Source organism: Macrobrachium nipponense, chromosome 2 (assembly GCF_015104395.2).
Source record: "Macrobrachium nipponense isolate FS-2020 chromosome 2, ASM1510439v2, whole genome shotgun sequence".
In the NCBI taxonomy this organism is placed as follows: Eukaryota; Metazoa; Arthropoda; class Malacostraca; order Decapoda; family Palaemonidae; genus Macrobrachium; species Macrobrachium nipponense.
The window spans coordinates 133,496,713-133,518,728 of NC_087201.1; the positions used below are offsets into that span (position 1 = coordinate 133,496,713).

At 32.7% G+C, this 22,016-nt stretch overlaps 2 protein-coding genes across 2 annotated transcripts in view; one reads left to right on the forward strand and one right to left on the reverse strand.

The window, feature by feature from the left end:
- The window catches only part of LOC135221001 (glutamate dehydrogenase, mitochondrial-like), a 452,434-nt gene that overhangs the window by 214,890 nt on the left and 215,528 nt on the right, over positions 1–22,016 (forward strand). The gene's annotated exons all lie outside the window — the stretch shown is intronic.
- LOC135221000 (RUN and FYVE domain-containing protein 2-like) overlaps positions 10,696–22,016 on the reverse strand; it is a 115,362-nt gene continuing 104,041 nt past the window's right edge. The window contains exon 11 of the mRNA XM_064258711.1: positions 10,696–21,527. Within this exon, the coding sequence (XP_064114781.1) occupies positions 21,162–21,527 (366 nt within the window). The 3' untranslated portion in view covers positions 10,696–21,161. The remainder of the gene's footprint in view (positions 21,528–22,016) is intronic.

A 22,016-nucleotide genomic window follows, 5' to 3' on the forward strand; every position in this document is an offset into this window, starting at 1 on the left:
CAGCATTTCTTCAAATTCTTAATTTAATTCCCTTGCCTAGCATAAATACCTAGTGACACCTCAACGTACTAAATTAATCCGTTCTGAGGCGGCCTTCGTAACCTGAGCTTTTTGTATCTTGAACCGCATTTTACATGTAAATTACCTAATTCGTTCCAAGCCCTACAAAAACACACCAGTAAATTTTATATTAAAAGCTAAATTGACCAATAAAAAATGAAATACAACAATTTGGACCATTCAGTACCTAACTTAATATGTACTACTAATATGTACCTGTAAATAAAGTGTATTAGTGTACATGGTATAACAAGAAATACTGTACTATGCATACGTACGTATGGAGTAAAATGTGGAACCTTACCTTTCGAGTGAGGCTATCTCTGAAAGTGGCGACAGAGGAGGAGGACAAACGGCAAAAAATTTGTTACGTAGTACGTACACTTAATGTAACGAAACACATTAAAAAGGCCAGGAAACATAAACTAAACTTTACGAAACACATTAACAAACCGTAACACTTACCTTTACAAAAAACTTAAAATTAATTTTTTTTTTTTTTTTTGATTTTTAATTTTTTTTTACTTTTTTATACTTTACGTTTTTTACAAAATTTAAATTTCTTCACCACTGAATGGATGCCAGTCCGTTTACGGAATTTATCAAACCACCCCTGAGAAGCTTTGAAGTCTGGGGTTGCCATCGATATCCCTTCTCCTCTGTTGTCTTTGGCCTGGGCAATCAAATCGCCGAAAATAGCGCTGGCCTTCTGGCAGATTGCCGTCTCAATTATTGTATTGCCAGGGATTTCTTTGTCCTCAATCCATAGAAGCAGCAGCCTCTCCATCTCATCATGCTCGTGGCTCCTCTTGTTGGACAAAATAGTCACGCCCTTGGAAGGTGTAGCTGCTTTGATGGCTTCCTTCTGCTTAAGGATAGTGCCTATCGTCGACGGATTTCGGCTGTACAGTGGTCACCCCCGTATTCGCGGGGGATGCGTACCAGACCCCCCGTGAATAGTTAGAACCCGCGAATGTTTGGAACCCCTATAAAAATGCTAAAAACAGCCTATTTTGTTAGTTAAACTCAAGAAAAACCACTACAAATTTTCATACTTGGTTTTTTTAATAGTTTTATCACAAAAAGTGCATTTTATGATGAAATTGATCCAAAAAACCAGGAATTTGTGAATATTTCTCATAGAAAAATGCCACGAATGCGCAAATTTTCAGCAAATAATGCGGGGAAACGCACCCGAGAGAAATCCGCGAATGTGTGAGTCCGCGAATATGGGGGTTCCACTGTATTCCTTAGCGATCACACTCAACCGCATGCCAGCTGCATACTTTTTTGTTATCTCCCTTTTTGTCTGCATAGAAAGCATCCTCTTCTTTCCGTGAACTTCAGCAAATTTCTTGTGACCCATGACTATACTGTACGTAATTAAGTTATTTAGTATACTAATTAAGTTCTCACACAACACGATAAAGTAGTACAACGAAATCACTAACACGAATTTACGTTAACAAACGAAATTGTATATGTGAACGAACGAATTCCGCGTGCATACAATAACGCTGGTGCGAAGCAATGGCTGAAGAAAACGCCTTTACATAGAGCACAATGGGAGAGATGCTGACCAATAGGAGAGCAGGATCTTATGGCGGTGACTAGCATCAGGAACCAATGGGAGAGCGGGAGGATGGTGGCAAGTCTACTCAGTTGGCGGCGGGCGAGTTTGAAAATTGTTATCGGCGGTCCAGGCGAATCACGGGACTTTACAGCAACAACCTTTCGTATCCTGAACTATTTTCATATGTAGAGCCAAAAAAATCTTCATAATTGCTTTTGTAACTTGAATTTTTCATAAGTTGAGCCTTTCGTATGTCCGAGGTACCACTGTAGGTAAATATGGTATTACATTTCTGATTTGTCCACGTACTTTAGTTTTACAAAGTGATAGTTTGTTCACTAAATCATTTTTATTTCTAAAAATTCTTTTTATTGGATTACATACCCGGCAATTAAATGTGTAACTCGTACCTGCATTACCAAAGACATTGCAACTCCTTCTAACACATTTTGGTGGGGTAAATCTTTCGAAGAATACAGTTCCTTGGATGAGATTTACCATATGTTTGGTTATGATTTTAAACTATTACAAATCATTTCCTTTGGGCCTTAATGGCTATCAATCCATGAAAATCCACCCACCCCAAAGGCCAAGTTTTGACATCAGCCTAAGTTTAGCCTTGCTGAATGACAACTGGTGTTCCAGTTCAATGGGTATAGGGTATGCCATCCAATCAATCAAACTCAGCTACCATTCAGAAGTTTGTCAATTAAACTGCCTTGGCTGTTAATGATGCATCAGTTTAAACAGCAATGACAGATTATAAGAGGTCCAGTGTTCACTTGGTACTCTGAATTAACTTTGGGAGTGCAATAAACCTGTAGAAGTAGGAAAACCCGCCCATCACCCCCACCACTGCTTATTTCTTCCTTACATCAGGCAAGGCCACCCAGTCAAACTTTGTGCTCTGCCATCAGAATCGGTTGAATGGATAAAACTTAACCTGTTTATCAATTCTGTACATTACTTTTTTAAGTTTCAATGCCCTTGGCATGAATTCCATACTACTGTGAATCAGTCAATATACCAAGACTATAATTCTTTTGCTAAATGCCAAAGTTCGTAGTCAGTACACTGTATAATAAAAACAACTGTTTCCATGCATGCATTTTATTCATTGCTCTTTACACCTCTTTCATGCATTAATAAAAATGTAACAAACATCAACAATTTTACAAGCTATAGCACCATCACAAATGTGAACATACTACTACCATACTTAATTTCTCAACATTCCAGAACTGTTAATTGTACAGTAATAAATGCCCTCAATACCGACTAAAAGAAATATTTTCTGTCTGATCAACAATGGACATAAGTTTGAGCAAATTCTTTGAAAAATGTGTTTCACATATAAAAAGAAATAAGTAGCCTATCAAAGTTTAGTGAATACCTTACAATATAAAACAGTAGTGAAATCCATTATCAATTTTGGGAAATATACCTCAGGCTTATCCAAGAAAAGGTTTTTCATTATATCATCTCATTTAAATTTCAAATACTATGAATGATAAATTTTTACTAATGCACATTTTTCTATGTGGAGCGAGTACAAATTTTCAACATTAATATTTCCAAACCAAATGAATACTTAACCAATACTTAATTGTGAATCAGATGTAAAAATAATGTTCTAATTTATTGACCTTAAACAGATAAAAAATCCTAATTAAATATGCAGATCAAAGATAATCAGATTTCTTCTATCAGATGGTCAATGCACCGGCAAAATAGGAAAGACAGTTTTTCTATTATTAGCACTAAGCACAAGACAAAACATGACCTCAGCTTTACAAAAGTTAGAATAATAATCTGTGAAATCAGGTTATAAAGCACAGTCAGAAGGTAATGTTACTGTCATTTGGGAATATAGTCAATAAAGATTCAAAATAACTGTATGTATATGCCAGGAACATATTAGTACCAATAAAATCACTTGAGAGAAAGCCAAAAATAAGTCTTTCATTACCTCTAGGTTCAATACAAAGAGTATTACTACTAAGAGAAATAAAATACAGTTATTATAATGACAATGCTTCATTTCATAACTTATCATCAACATCATTATAAAGATTTTTATGTCCATTTTTCCCTTTGTAGGATTGGATTTGCAATGAGTTCTCTCCTGTCATGAATCCTGTAAACATTTTCCTGAACTCCTACCAGGTCTAGGACTTTATCTATCCCCTTTTCCATGATTTCGTAGGCCTTTATCACACTTGAGAAAAGCATGCTCTAATCAAACTGTATGAAGTTAGGCAGCCTATTTTGCAAATATATGATGTTCACTTCATGTTAAATGATTCAAGTACTTCATAACTGAAGTACCATTAGGAAACATGATTATTGTCTAGCATCCCTATTATGCACCCTCTTCTGGGACACAATACTTCAACAAGATATACTGTTTTGACATAATGGTCTGCACCCACTACTTTCAATTAGTATTTGAATTGTGATAAAGAGAGTTCAGTGCGAAAATTTCATGAAAAAAAAAAATTAAGTAATGCTAAAATAACAGCAAACTTTTATGGTTGTGACCATCATCACATTCAAAATGTGGTCCAGAGAGTCCTAAACCCACACCAAAGGATCTGGGGGTAAATAACTGGATAAACATTGCTTCTAAGATGTCCCATTAACCACAATACTGTACAATGCTAAACATGTTCACTTTGAAAACTAAGTTTTGACTGCAAATATAATTACTACTATAATGCTGCTGATACAAGATGGAACTACTGCAGAACTGTACTTTGCTCATTAATAAATTAAATAAAATGCAGACATTAAATTCCTTACTTTGTTGGTGGTTATACAGACATTTATAACTATTTTCATAGTGGTAGTAGTAGTGGCAATAAATTTTGGAAAAAAAAAAACTATTTTTTATATACAGGATGAAGAATAAACTTTACTAATAGCAACTTGCAAGAGGTATATTTTAATCTTCATTCAAGTAATTTATTCACATTACTTTAATTCTAATAAGAGTAAGCAGCAAATTTAATGTGGCACTTTCCCCAGGAACTTTCTAGATATGAAATACGTAATTAGCACTAGACGTACCTACTTCCACTTACCAAACACAAATCTAATTTCTGGAATAAGAGCTTAGAACTCTAATATTTAATTACAAAAGTGTAAAAAACACTTTATTCAAACTATACTGTACTGCAGCATTAAATAAAAAAAAATCTAGCCTCTGTCATACAACATAAAGGATATGGTGGAAAAGAAAATATATGTTCATTGTAGTACAGTTTTAAGATGAAAAATTTCCTCACAGAAAATAACAAGACGGCCTATGAATTCCCTTATATGATTCACCTTAAAAGGTATACAGTATGTGTAAAAGGTTTTCATTTGTTAAATATATGTAAAAAAGTTATAAATTCAGGAATAAAACATTACATAACAGCTATAGTATAGACTTGCCTTTCTGAATTGGTAATGCATATGTAAGCTGAAAACATTGCCTAAATGGTTAAGAAAACTTTTACTATGACAATGCATCTATAAATTTTGCAGTGTTCAAGCACTTAACATTATTAAAGTAGTAGAGTACACATTATCATCATTACTGTATTATGTATTATTCATTAGTTTAAGCAACCTAATTGAGTCAGAAATTTCCAACTCTTATAGGCCAGATCAATAGGGTTTGTATTTCAAAGCAAATAGCAGATCATACCTAATAAATTAATCTAAAAGTTTACAGGTTGGATAAATTGAAAATGAAGAGGTATTTGTCAAAATTTCCTTGCGTGATCATCCTCCAAAATTTTACAATCAATGCAACTTGAAGAAAAAGACAATCCTACACTTTATATGCAATAATCCACAGTGCATAATATACCTTATGATTCACTTTTACTTGACTTCACGTTTTACTGTAGGGAAGGGTACTCAGAATCATATTTAAACATACCAAATGCCTTTCATAGTAAGTCCTTAGGCCGCTTTGTATCTCCAGCAAAAGTGCCATTCTGAATGCACTAAACAAATGTCATTTTAACCAAACTGATCAGTAACACCTGAAATATATCCTTGTTTATACACATACACACGCACACTTTTTTAACTACTCCCAAATGACAAAAATTACAGAAAATACCACTTCTTCATCTGATCTAATTTTTATATCAGCAGTATATTAAAAAAAGAAAAAAACAGTGCATTCTGCATTTAAACATTCTATAGTCGGTAGCACTCGTGTTGAAGGCAGTTCAGTTAGTAATGTTTCAAAGAATGAAAGGAGACTGAATATAGTGAGGATACAAAATGAATATGGGATCCAGATGATCTTAGTCAAGCTGAGTTTCATTTTTTACATAATTACACATTCATGATTCATTTCCATTAGTACATCCCTACTACCCTTATCTGATAAATGTGGTCTATAGAACTACTAAAAATGCTGAGCAGGGGATACATCCAAGTCATTGTAATATTCTTTACTAGTAGTATACTATATGAGAATAATAAAGGGAGGAGGAGAATTTAGATAACCCGCCTATATACTGTAAATGTGTGAAAATTGGTGAGTTTTGAGCAGGTGAAGTGTCTTTGTGAAGAGTGTTTATGAGACATCCTCTTGAAAAGTGATCTATTTGGACCCACTTATCAATACGTAGTAAAATCATCAATATTTGCAAATTTATGTTACCACACCAAATTTTAAATCTTTTTCTGATGTTCAGAAATGAAAAGGACACAAATAATGCAGCTCAAAAATATTTTACCTACTCACGAATGTAGTCAAATTGCTTGATAAATTTTTATTTCTTATTAAACTTAAGTTTAAAAATCTACAATCAGAGAGAAATAAATGTTCCTAAACAAAAAGTGTTGCAACATTCATCACAACACATTGTAACTTCATCCATGATGCAATACTAGTCATGCCTACTATAACAACCTATTGCAGAGCATTTGATCAAATACAAATTTACAAATTGTTCTCTAACGAGATTCTTGCTCTGATTAGTAAAAACCAGTAAGCAGGGAAAGAAACAGAATTCCTGCATAAGTACATGTGGGATTACAATTTTCTGAATCCAGTAATTTCTAAGTATACAGATCTGATAACAATTTTCTGCATTCAGTACTACCATGTACGTATATCAATTGGATTTTTTACATTTTCATGGGTAACTTTACCATTCATACACTACCTCTAATACCTCAAGAGATTGGGGTTAGAATCAGGTGCCCCACAGTCAAGCCTCACAATTCAGTAATATATAGTACTATAGAATTTAATTGTATTCTTCATAGGAAAATGAAAGGTGATTTTGTTATGTCCAACAGTTTCGTCCTCCAATGGACCTCTTCTTGGAGTGTTACTAAGGAAACACTCCAAGAAGAGGTCCAGTGGAGAACGAAACTGTTAGGCATACTTATCTAAAAAATCACTTTCATTTTCTTATGTGGAATACAACTGAATAATATATCTTTATGTCTAAAGGCCTGCCACAATAGGAAAAATTGTTTGCAAACACTTTTTACCACATATTTGTTTCCCATCCAGAATGGTAAACATTTAGTGTTTCGGTGTGTATGTGTATAATGTATGTACGTATAGTATATTTATATACATATATATATATATATATATATATATATATATCTATATATATATATATATATATATCCATATATATATATATATATATATAATATATATATATATAATGTACAATGTATGTATGTATATATATATAGTATACTATATGCATATATATATATATATATATATATATATATATATATATATATATATATATATATATATATATATATATATATATATATATATATATATATATATATATATATATATATATATATATATATATATATATATATATATATGTGTGTGTGTGTGTGTGTGTGCGTGTGTGTGTGTGTGTGTGTGTGTGCGTGTATCTATTTTCAATTGTGCCAGAAGCAAGTCAGCATGACACGTCAATTTTTCTAAAAACTTCCCTACCCATTTATTTTTTTCTCTTATCCTTCCCTCATCAATTGCATTAAAATAGCCAAGTAGAATACAGAGGCTACTGCACTGACAAGCATCCTGACAACAACTGAGGTCTGGACAAGAAAAATTCTTTGCAAACAGTTTGGAAACTGTTTGTAAAGATTGTTTCCTAATGTGGACAAGCCTTATGAAGATTACCAGTAACTAGTACTAATAAAGAAAATACACAAAACTACTAAGGATAAAACAAATTCCGTTCTCCTTCTAGTAATCACTTTAAAAAAATCTTAAAGCTAGGAACCTACTCATATATAGAAAATAGAAATAAATACAGATCTGTCATATTACAAAATACATGACAATACATAACTTCTTGAATCTAGTATAGCTTTTCTTATACATATATTGCTTTTCTAGTTATATTAACATTCACTTGTTTTTTGCAGCCATACTTGAAAATTAAAGCATTTCTTAATGTAAAAACATCCTAAAATCATCAACTAACCCCTCAGGAGTTGTATAAAACCATACAAAAATAGATGAAGTTCCATCAGAATGATAAATGACAGTTTAATACAGTAAGTGAAAAATATTCCACTGCTGAAGAAGATGGCAGACAATCATGGATGGAAGACAATACTGACAATTCTCATTGAGAGACTACTTTTAATACAGTATTCTGCTTTTATACCTATGTCTTTTCTTAATTGCACATACAGTGGTCACATATTTTTACTCTTAGCATTATGTAAAAACCTACATTTGGATAACTTTGCATTACAAGCATGACTAATCACTATCCTATAACAAAAGTTCCTTGACAGTTTAGCCCATTAAGACTGCATCATAAAGAACGGCATTTCAATAAGATTCATTTAGAGAATGGAATTCAGTGCCAAGCTGAAACTTCTCTTCCATACATAAAACACCAAAAGAACTCTGCATCCTAGCTCAAATGGATATAATAAAGTACATGCAATTCAATAAGATTCATTTAGAGAATGGAATTCTGTGCAACCCTGAAACTTCTCTTCCATACAGAAAACACCATAAGAACTCTAAACCCTAGCTCAAATGGATATAATCAAGTACGTATCATACAATAAACCATTACCATTGAGACCAAAAGTATAACATTCTTATTTTTAAAGAGTTTAGCCAGAAATGCTAAGAGCAGCTGGGTCTTGTCATTACAGTTTTTCCTACATATCTTATTAACTTTTTTTTTTTTTTTTAGGTCACATCTATGCCATGAAAAAAGTGTTATAGTGACATGCATGCCGTTGATAAACAAAAATTGCTCCCAACCTATTATGTTTAAGGCTGGTCCTTTTTCAGTATGTATACTAGTAATTCCTCCCTGCTGGAATTTTTCTTACAACAATGTGGACTTTTACTGGTACCTATTCACTGTAGTAATAGTATTTTTTTAGTTCAAAAGGGAACATCAAAACTTAGGTTCAATCTGGATATAAAGCTAGCCTTCTCATTGGCACATTTTGGGAATAAAATTAGAAAAGAGTAAATCTGCTTCTTAGAAGAAAAATGCGTTCTTACTAGTTTAGGAAATTCCTAAATCAAACTCATGGACATAATATTCTAGTAACACACTGCAAACTGGCATTAAAAATTGGTTGCTTTCTAATAAACTTATAGAAAAATATTTTTCTACATAACTACTATGTCTCCGAAATGAGTTGGTCCAATTTAGGAATAAATGCTCCCATCTAACATGCAAACAACCCAAGCTGCTTTAAGCATGTAAAGTGATATTATTAAAGACATATTCTGCATTAAAATTACATAAAATACTCAAAGAAAAGTTTTAGTAATCTCTTAAAGCAATCAGTAAAAGACGCAGTACTATTTCTATTTACATATTGAAACTTGGTTAAGAGTTCTTAGAATCTGGTTCTTAAAACTGTATCATGCAATATACAAGACAACAACAACAGTTTATGTATTCACTTTTACCAATTTCTTGTGGTTGGCATAAAAAGTACACACAATAAAGGCTTTAAACTTCAGTTTAGGTCTGTATGAATATCAATCTTCAAACAGAAACATTATTACAATAAAATATGCAAATAACTGATACTACAGCCAAAATGATTTCATTTACCTGTTCTTAAAACATCATTGATAAATTAGGTACTGTACAGTACTTTTTTTGTGACATGCTAAGAAATATCAAACAAGAATTCACCACATTAACTACTTTACTAAAATCAACGATGATACCGTGTCATTTCAAATCTTGAAAATTCTTTGAACTAGTGGCTAGTGTTTTCTCTCTGTACCATGTGTATTGTAAAATGCACTATTGTTGAACATGTTAATTTATTATCTGATTAATCAACAAGAAATGAGCTCTGCATTTTATAAAAGTAAGCAAAATGAAAGTGCCTTCGTATCAGCTTTTGGGATGGTACTATATGACTTTCCCAAGGTCAGAACCTGCTGCTAGACCCTCTTTTATGCTATCATCATTTTTTTTTACATTGAAGATACACTATGTAGTATTGAATATTTATGCTAAACAGCTACAGCATAATGCCAAGTGTACTATTTACTCACAGAGATTTCATTAATATACTACCTTGTAATACTGTAGGTGAAAGTAGGATTGCAAGATAAGAGGTGATTGGTGCAGTATGAGCAGCTTAGTTTTAGTGAAAAGAAACATTACATGAAGAGCCATACTCCAAAAGAAAATTCTGCAGTAAATGCTGATCTATCATTTTGATTCCTATATCTGATAATCACTTTACCACTGTCACAGAGTTCCCAAACCACTATACATTGCAAGTATGTGTGCATAGCACTGGCAGTAAATCACTTGTTTTGCAAGAGTAGACTATATAACACGGGACAAATTTTGTTTTAACACAATCTTCATGTATGAATACCAAAAGTTACAGAGTCATAGCTATAGCAATTCAGTTCATTTTTACAAGAACTTACAAGAAAATTGCTAGACAAGAAAATATTTTCAAACAGACACATTATTCCTCTGCATATACATGTGTATGTATATTTCTACGCTGACCTAAGCACAGATCTTATGTTATTCTTCTACATCAGTTAGTCTTGACTTTTTCTCATGTTGTAGCATATTTGGTAACTGTTACTAAATGCATTTACCTTATGTTGCTCTCCCCTTCTGATTATTATTATCTTCTATCATTATTTAACATTACCAACAATATACTGTTATGACTATTCTCTTGCCTTAAATTTGTTTAATAATTAATATTTTTCTTACACCCTTTATTTGGGCAATTTTTCATTCATTTTAACATTGAGTGACAAATTATCCAAAAAATATATAAAGGTACAAGAATGTACTCAACTAAAAGTGGACAAACTTCAATTGAGCTATATTAAAAGATTTCATATAAACTGTGATGATCCTGTTATTGATCAGCCATGAAACTAAACAAATTGTATACATTTTATCAAAACCCTCATAAATGTCATGGTAGTTAATACACAGCTTAAAAAAAATAACTTAAGATTACACTTATGTGAAGTGATTCAGTACAGTGAAACTTCCTTGTCAATTGTTGAAAAGTCTTGTCAATTACATAAACTGCAATAAAAAGGAACCCCTTCGGTACTTAGTAACTGTTGCTGCTAAAATGTATTAAGTACTCTCTAGACATCAAACTCAGGCATTCTTTTAATGTACTCAAACTGAATGCTTTATAGATAACAAAAAGAATGCTGATCTAGGGAAATTTTGTCTAAAACACCCCCTCATGAGCTACACATGATGGGTCATCGTTTCTGCCTCAGAGATGAAGGCCCTTCATAGACCACATTATACATGGGACACTCACAAGATACTAACAACAGTAAAAAATAAGTTTCCAGGTTACTCTAAAATTACTGGGGAATTGTCCATCTTCAAAAATATGGACTTGGCAGTGGAAAATGACAGTGATAAACCCTTGTCTCTGTAAGTCATACATTAATTACAGTATCAACATTGTAAAACTTTCTATGTACAGCTGCACATGTTGACTGAAGAAACTACTGCACACCAATGGTAAACCTGGTCTAGATAGTCCAGGATATTGTAAAAGACATTAATTTTTTATTAAGATATAACTTTTTCTAAGTTTCCTATCATAATTTTTCTGTCCAGTCTAAAGTACATGATCACATTCGTCGGTAAAGAACCTCTGACCCATTTCCACTTTTATATCTACAGCACATGGTTACACATAAATTACCTATATGCTAAAAAGCACTAATCCAGAAATATCTGCAACTTATGACAAACAACTTTTAATAACATGGTTGATATAAACGAGAACTTTCTAAGAAAAACTAATGGCGAATTGGTATTTCTTGTCATTTGCTTAACAAATTTCAACTCACATACACCAAAGCTGGGAAAAGATTTGCAATGCGTATGGCATAGTAGCACTTTTAAAAGTGAAATTATCTTACAGTTACAACTTACACTTCCTATTACATCATTGATTAAGGCCACAACTTGAGAACACTGCATGGTTCCTACTCCCTAAACACTAGTGTTCTTGAAGAAATGCTTATGGTCCTGTATGAGACTTATTAATTTGCTGCCACTATATTTTTAAGCAATACAGTATGAGGCACAATAGTAAAAGAGATCTACAAGGCTAGAAAAAAAGGCAAAGGTTACAAGTCTCCGTGCAATTTTTTTCAGCTATGGAAAGTCAGGCACTTTCAAAGAGACCCTTCATCACCAATAATGACTGACATTTTATAAAGCATACCTCCCATTTACTGTACATACTTGGAAAAAGAACTCACAAAAGACAACACTTTTGTTGAGGCAGGCAAGTGTAATTAACAACTATCAAACCTGGTTTTTAATTTTATGAACAACCATTTAAATCAATTTGATGCAATATTCACTCTCAGTAGTACTAAATTACAATATATACATACATATTCTGTATGTCTCAATTTTTTAATACAAGTGTAATTACACAAAAAAATCATAGAAAATTACCAAAACTGCTCAAAAAAATGGAAATAAATAACATTTCCAAAGTGGAGAGCAAGTTCCTTATGATGTACAGATAATGAGATAGTAAGAGCAGTGGAGCACATAACATGATGACCCAATTGCCCTGGCAACAAAGAATAAAATCTTACAGGTTTACACAGGTAAACATTGGTCACATTCACCTCTGAATGTCTTGCACAATTACGTACCAGATTTTTCCATTAATGAAAAGATCATTTTTTCCACAGACTTCCAAATTTTTTTAACTTTTCCGGACAATTTCTGATTTTAATAAGATAAAAGTCTAGTAAATTGAGGTGCATATTACTATGGATACTTAGGATTAGGTAAAAATAATAGGTCATACACTCTATGGCCTTTTACATCAATGTAAGTTCTATTTTATGTCAATGTAAGTTCTATACTTTATGTAAATGTAAGTTCTATTTTCATTAAACATAGAGTATAGTACCTAATATACATATAGTGACTACTAATTAGTAATCATCTTTGTCTTCCATAATGTTTATCACATGACTATTCTTCACATAAAATTATTAATGTTGTATTGCCAGTTACACCCTGGATACATGTCAATATTCATTTCACAACCCTCGTATAAAAATAAGTTTGCTCAAATTGGATTCAGCAGACGCATTTATTTTCGAGATCCAACAATGTCAGGAATTCTCACTGGAGACAGGGATTTCTCACTTAACAAAGTTACCATATTCCTAAGCAAAGTCGGTTTTTTTAATAGTCTAGCTTTTTTCTCAGGTTAATTCATGGGAGCCTTTTTTTAGGCTCAGAGGTCTGTTTAAACTAATCTTTAATCCTATCCAATCTATGATGAATAATTTATTGTCCAACTTACTTTAATCTGTACAATACATCTCCATAATAAAATATTTTTATTCACAAAAGGAATGCATTCCCTCTAAGTAACACTGGAATTATAACCTTTGAGTTACAGTGCATGTTCAAGTTAGTTGCTCTTAATCAAGTCACTACTGAATGATGACAGAGATGTCCGGAGAATCTTTCTGCAAAAGGGGAATAACTATATACTTGAAGTTCCTTGCTGTGAAAAGAATAACTAGAATTTTTTGCATAATAACTGTAGCCAGAAAGAATTGGTACAAGTAAGTACTGTTTCACTGCTCTGTTCAATGTGAGTCAGGACCAGTAGAGAGAAGGTTCTATTATCTGGTCTAGTGCTTAAGCCAGTGTCATCCTCCATGGCTTTGCCTATCTTCGATGTAAGAAAGAAGGTTCTTCTTCAAGAAATAAAGATTTGCAACTAAGAAAAATCAGTTTCATATCAGAAATATGATAATGGAAATCATGGTCTTTAAGGAGCCTGCAAAAATTTTCAACAAAGAAAGACTGAGCCTTATAAAGGTAATACGTATTCATGTTTCCGGGAGAGAAAGGCCCCCAGGGAGTAATTAACAAGCACTCTGCAGATGCTCGAGTAAATGAAACTAGTATGTATACTAGTACACTAATTAGGGTAAAACATTGGTATTTTATTTACAGCCCCTAAAGCATTCACTAGAATCATCATGAGGTTTAATTTTTTTCTTTACTTTGTAATATTATGAGGCATACATACTGATATGGATCATACACTGTAATCACATAATTACAAAGATATATGATATATGTAGGTTAGTTATTCAAATACGTCAATTCAATTTAATGGAAAACTTTGTCCACATTTTCTAAAAATATATACAAATAGAAATTTCATAAAGTTACCACTATGTTTTTGAGTCTGTCCCTTTATACGTACTGTTTGATCCACATCTATTATATTCACATATCCCCTGTTAATATAAATTTTCTCTTCAAACCTAAGGCATACCAATAATTGTTTTTTCCATTCTGCAAATATGTACGTATTACTTTTCACATTAATCTTTAGCCGATTTCATGAAATCAAGCATTACACAAAAAACTTGAAGAATAAATCTGAAATGTTCAGAACACTAAAGGGAATTATTGGTAACATCATTGCTATTTTAATTGATAATGTTCTTGTCTATTTATTCTGCATGTAGTAGTTTGCAGACATATGAAAAAATTGCTTTGCCCCCTAACAGGTGACAGTAAATTAACCACTGAAGCTTGTCAACGGATCTTGTTAACAATTAATTCATAAATTAAACAATGAAACTTGTTACTGTAAGAATTAGTAAAGTTGCTAGTAAATTTGTTTTTATAAAATTTTAATAAAAAATATATAAATACGTATTCAAGACTCTCTTGTGCTGGATGTCTAATGATTAAAAAAATAGTACATATAGTATAACAGATGTGTATCAATACATATTTGAACTTGACTGTCTGGTTGAACTATCCTTTATAACTGTTTTACTATACTGTAATTCAGTAGCATAAAATTTTAAAAAAATCTATCATTCATGCTGTTTTTATAAACAAGTGAAATAGATAAAACTTAACTTTTTTGACAGCAAGTGCAAGGGTGAACATACTAAATACACATCCAAATTACAGAAAGACTTCTGTATTAGATAAACTAATATATATTACCTCATTAATAATTCTGGCTGGTACATCACTGTTATTGATGACATATGCATTTAATGAAATGTTTGTTACATCCTACTTTTGTTGTAAATATACAAGACGGGCAAGAATTTCCATTTTTCAAATACTCCAATGGACTGGACAACATTATTCTTTGAATAGCATTAGCAGAAAATGACAAATTAATTTATAACTGTACTATTTAGAAAAGAATTCCTAACCATAGGATATACTATGATTTTACAGACAATCCCCGGGTTACCGTACTTCAGTCTCGGGTTAAGTCGTTCCAGACTTAAGGAACTTGCCTCATGGGATTGTTAACCTGCTTTATGGCGCTGTAACCCATAATTACAGCGCTGTTGCTATTTATTCCCATTATAATTATGATGATTCAGGTTAAGGCGATTTTTGGCTTCCAGCACCCAGCCGGGAAAGAAAACCCCCCGGTAACCCGGGGACTGCCTGTACAGTGAAATGTCTTTTCAACCAGTAAAAGAAAAGTACACTGCTGTGAAGTTTACAATTAAATCAAGTAATTTTGTCTTGAAAATTATTTTGGTGGATCATGTCAGTGCAGTAATGGGTCATTATCAATACAGCAAAATGTTCAAATATCCAGGAGCACCTCAGGTATACCAAGATAAGTTGTGTATGAGAGAGTTTTAGAAACCTATACTTTTTCCAATACTGAATCACTAACAGTATCAACAGGGTTTCTCTACAGTATTTATTTCTGAGAAAAAGCAAAAAGAAAAAATAAGGGATTTAATTTTGTTTGGCAACATCATGTATGATTGCAATGATTGCAACACAGCATACAATCGCAATACAAGCACAACAATGTGTGAAAGTAAATCCAATATTGAATTACTGATGACTGTTGAGAAAGTGCATTACATTAATAAAACACTGGGGCTCTTGATAATCACACAGGTAAGTTAATACGTCAGTACTTTCACATCAGCTGATGTTGGATAATTTTCAATTTAAATACCTAAAGTTCATCAAACAGAGCAAGAATTGTATTGCAATTTACACTTACATCCCTTTCCATTGGTTACATGATAAGTTTCATGTTTTGTCGTTACAAATACTTTAACATCTTACTCTCTTAAGCCATATACAGTACATACAATGTAGTTTTTGACTTCCTAAAGACAGTTGCTCTTAAGCATTCTTCATAAACTAGATGGATACAAACAAGTATATGTAATGCTATAACAAGCTTTAAAACAAGGAAGAGGTCTAAACTATATGGTAACAATATAACCAGCTTTTAGAGATGATTGTTCCTCCTTGCAACTAGATCAGCAGTAATTAATAATTATTAATACTATACTGAATAAGCTGTAAACATCACAATCACAAACTGCACTCCTGGATCTGGTAAACATGCAATATAGTACATTTTGTTCTTGATAATACTTGATTAATTTTCTGTTTTTACAAAATATATATTTTTAAATGAAACAAAACTTTTTCATACAAAGTCATTGCTTCATTATGCTCACATTAATGGTCTTTGAATGTCTGAGACCCTACATTCTTTTACCAAACAAACAAAAGAAGAATGAAGCCTCGCTTTTCAAATATCCAACATATCAAGCTCCAAGAGATTAGTGAGGCTGGGAGGCAGGAAACCATATGGGAGAGGAGTTTATAGGAAAAAAAACCAATGTTGCTTCAAAGAAAAATCTGTTTTCTTTCATCATAACCTCATCACTCATATATGCCTGAAAAGGAATTTAGATGGGAGACCCGAGTTGCTGAATGATCCAGTGTGGTAACTGAGACCTGCAGGATTCAGATGAGCACTTACGGACTATGATAGGTCAGGAACTCAAGGTTCTGATAACTTAGGAGGGTTGTTATGAAAGAGTACGAACCCATTAAAGTAGTCTACCTCTCCATTATGTCATATATAAGAGAAGGGAGAATTAGAGAGAATTAACCTGCTGCAACTACTGTTCTCCGAGAATAAGTGGCCACCCATTTAAAAATTACATCCCTGAGGTAAAATCTGCCTAAGGAAGACTGGCATCTCCAAGTACTTGCATTTAAAATAGTATTCACATCTAATCTACATTTACAAACCAAATAAAAAGACAGGGCTCTGATCTCGTAGACTAGAACTCTTATCTGCACAACTTTGTCATCTGTCACTCTGCCCATTGCTGTAAGCAGCTTTAAGAATAACCTGTCTGAGCCAGAAGAGTCCTGCTTCTTGGACTGAAATGCACTGAGAAAAAACCACATGTACTGATTCTAGAATTTACAATCATCCTGAAATATTGACAAACTACTCTTACCAGGCAAAGATGATGAGCCTCCTTATTACTGATGATAGAAACAAAATGACTGATAGCAAAAGGTATTGTAGAATGGCCCTATCTGGCTGGAGTTTGGGTCTGAATTGGTAATAAGTCAGCTGCAAACAATAAGTCTCTGTCACTCCTGCCTTCAGAATGTTTGCTTCTACCAGAGAGAGCACAAACTTCACTGCTCCACTTCAAATATGCAAACTCATGAGAAAAACTGAATTTAATATTATATCAAGCTGTAATACCATTCAAGCTGTAATACCATGTGTAAAAGGATTGGTGAGATCTCAGCTGTAATACCATGTGTAAAGGATCATACAAAGGATTGGTGAGATCCCAGTTAGGATACTACTTGGACATAGTTTGAGGACCCACCTTCTCAAAATACTGAGGAAGACTTTCAAAATACTACCAAATAAACCTTCAAGATCTACCGAACAACCAACATCTAGTACACAAAGCTCAAAAACTTGCAAGATAGTGGACCAACAGCTCTAGATGGCTGAAACTGACAACTAAAAGAAAAAAATCTATCAGAAGGATAGCAGATTTGACAAGACTAACATCTCCCACACTGTACTAGTTAAAAACTGGCCCCACTTTCCTTAGAAGAGGTTTATGGCTTAAAATCTGCAAGTAATGGTGTTAGTTTTGGTTCCCTCTGCTAAGGACCTCTACTGTTGTGACTCAGGATAGTCTCTTGGAGTGAAGCTCTTAACATTTCAAGTTTCATTTAGAATTACTGAAAGTGACGGTGATGAAGCAACTTCTCCCACTAGGGGATCCTGCTAGGAATGTCAGTCAAAAAGGAGAGATCAGAGACATTCTTGCTGAGCCTGAACAAAGCAATCACAGTCATCATCAGGTTCTGTGAATAAATTATATAAAAGTATGCAATGCAGTATGTATGGATATCTGAAAGTACTTATGATGATATTCTGGAAAGGTAAATTATAATTTTAATTTGTATCATTGTTCTACTTCCAATGACTAACTATTTAATATCTAAATGATTCATAAAACTTTTCTCATATAGTAATTCATAAGACAGCCATTGATAAATAATACTGTAGTTTTTATATGGCATAAAGCTGTGCTAGATCCAAAATTAAAGTAGTCTACAAAATCCTATTTTGTACTACAAGTTGAAGTTTTTCATATACTTCCAAACAATGGTGATTTTAAGCCCCCAAAAAATATACTTGTTGCGATCTTGATACCCATGAATGCATTCACATGTGAACAGAACTGCATTTTGATAAATGACATACTGCAAAAGGTTAGTAACACCTACTTGTTAGTGCTCATGGAGCAAAAGTCCTGTTGCAAAATGGTGAAAAAGTATGAAAAGATGGAAAGCCAAACTTACACTCCAAACTCAACATAGAACAATTTAAACCTAAATAAATACATTAGTATATAAAAAGGTTAAGGTCAGCTAACACAAAATGGAACTAACTCCTAAATGTCTATTAGCCAACCAATTGTCATCTAGTTAATGTAAAGCACTAAACATATAATTTCAAAAAACCACAACACCATAAACTCAACTTTTCCTAAAACACAGGAAAAGTGCATAGTACATACAAAAAGGTACATACTGTACTAGAAAGTTTGAAGCTGTGAACTCAGAAGACAGACACCAGTAAAATAATACCAGATTCCTTGTTAATGCATACATAGATTTTTAAAAAAACCATCAGATAAATATGAAAAAAAAAAAATTTTTGGTGAAAAAAAACAATGATAAAACAGTGAAAAATCACTGAAAAATAATTAGTAAAAAGGACAAAAAACAAAAAATCCAAAATTTAGCTACTTCAAGCTGACATCAGCCAAAGTCACTAAGGCCAGCGGGCACAAGAAAGAGTCCAAGTCATAACAGTCTCCGTTTGAGATTGGGTTAGCCCTGTCTTGAAACCAAACTTGAGGCTTCCAATGACACCTACTTGTTAGCAATTAGGTAGCAAATGTCCAGAATACAAAATAGTGAAAAAGTATGAAAAGATGGAAAGCCAAACTTACCCTCCAAATGCAAAACAGAACAAATTAAACCTAAATTAGTGTTATATTAAAAGACTGAAGTTGGCTAACACAAAAGGGACTAATTTCAAAACTTCTAACTATAGATAAATGACTGTTACCTAATAAATGTAAAGCACTCAATGTAATTTACCACCACCAAAAATAATACATAATAATACTATACCATAAACTCAAATGGTCCTAAGAAAAAAAATTGGATAATTATATACATACAAAAAGGTACTAGAAAGTCTAAAGCTGTGGACACAGAAGACAGACACTGGCAGATGAACACTAAAGTAATTGTTAAGGTATATATAAAAAAACATCAAACAAAAGTGAAAATGAGATGAGGTGAAAAGGACAACACACAAATATTTTAGTGTAAAAATTACAGAAATAAGGAATAACTTAAGAATAATCCTTGGCTGTTAACAAAATTGCACAGCACATGTGCCAAGTTACTACTATTCTTCCTCTATCTGTTAGATAAAATGATGCTGTGTTTGGGATATTTGAAGACCATGAATGTAGGCATATATGACTGATGGGGCTGTGATGAAACAAAATGCTATCATACAGCACTAAACTACACCATACGCATTACAAATTCTATAAATTAAGTGCATGCAGGAAGCAAGTAATTTTATATTTTGGTACAACATACACCAGTACATTTAACATGTCCAAAAACATATGCCTTGGTAACTAAAATAGTATGTATTTTATTTTCTAAAGGGTATAACACAGGTTACTTACACCCTTCATGGCACAATGTAAATAGCTTTTAAGCATGGTAAACTGCACTGTCTGGAAACATTTAGTGAGCATAAAATACATTAGCAGCGATAGCTAGTAATCTTTTAAAATAAAAATGCATTAGTATACCATGTGCAGAGAAAGTGGCATATTTTCTATCTTAAATTAATTCTAAAACAATGACACACTATGCAAACTGTTCTCTTAACAACGTGAACCCAGCTTTCATCTTTCTAAAAACATTTTGTCTTGTCATTTGCTTCTGTACGAAAAGTTATGTGAAGAGTCATAAACCATATAAAAAAACATTTTTGCTTAATCTGCTATGAATAAGACATCTTTTTTTTCATTTCATCACAGCAAATAAACCAGCTAGCTACAACATGTACCTATAACTATTTGTACTTGTGACTGCTTCATTCATAAACTGCAAATACTACTCTTCTTTGCGGGTGGTTGAATGAAACTTTAAGGATGGGAGCACACCACAACTTTGGATTCATATAGGAATTAGAAGATTGTTAGGAAGGATCAATTTTTCACATCTACTTTATTCATATGAGGCACCATACAGAGAACTTTCTCCCCATGACCATACAAAGGTTGATGAATCCTTTCGATAAACTTTACCAGTAACTCTAAAATATAACAAACTAGATCATTCTTCCATAAAACTATATTATCAGTCTCTATCACTACACTTTTGACCTGCATTATGCACTGCAATCTATATCCCTTGAAAATAATGAAAATAATTAAGAAATCAATGTTACACTGACACTCCAAATCAATTATACTAGTTAGATGAGGAAACATAATGGACTTAAGTTATATGAGATGCAAAAATAGTTAGATCTTATAGACACTTTGGCAGGTTACTCAGCTATCTGAGTTTGAGTATCGTTGCAAGAGCTGAGTATGGCAGCTATCACACACTCTTACTGGTCGTGCTGAGGATGGTAAGGGCATAGTATTATCACTACAACTATGGCAAAATATGTTTCCACAGTGACGACAGTGATGTCTTCGCCTTGATATACTGAATTCTTTTTCACACAACCGACAATGTGTAGCCTCCTTATCAGGTGCCCACTGTGCATCACGCAGAGATTTACTTACATCCTGAAGGTCAGCCATTTTCAATTTGGACTCAGACAAATGAGCACCAAGTTCTTCTAATGTTCGCTCTTGATTTTCAACCGTTGAAATAAGTTGAACATGAGCTCCTTTCAGGGCTTGATATTCCTGGTGAAACATATTTATTTTATATAAGGCATATGTACTTTAGAGGGTAACAATAAGTTGTACAGTAATGAAATTTACAGTAAAAAGAACTTTGTACAAAACATGACTGTAAAGCTCCTAGAAAACATATGAAAATATTCTAAGAGAAAAATAAGTAAAAATAGAATTTTATCTAAAGGAACCTGATCCCAAATCTTAAAGATCCTCAGTATTAAGAGAATATGCTCTATTAAAATAAAATATGAAATATAGTTTACATCTTAATTGTCCCAACATTATAATTTTCATTAATGTACACATGTTAATTAACACAGAACTTCTGAAGGTATAGGTCAAAGAAATTTCTAATCAAAACTGAAATAAATTACAGGGAGACTTTCATTGTTTTGAGTTTTAGAGTTGTTTATAACTTAAAAAGAATAACATTTAGCTATCGGGACTGACTGTATATATACAGTAATTTATCAAGAATAGACATAATATAGTACA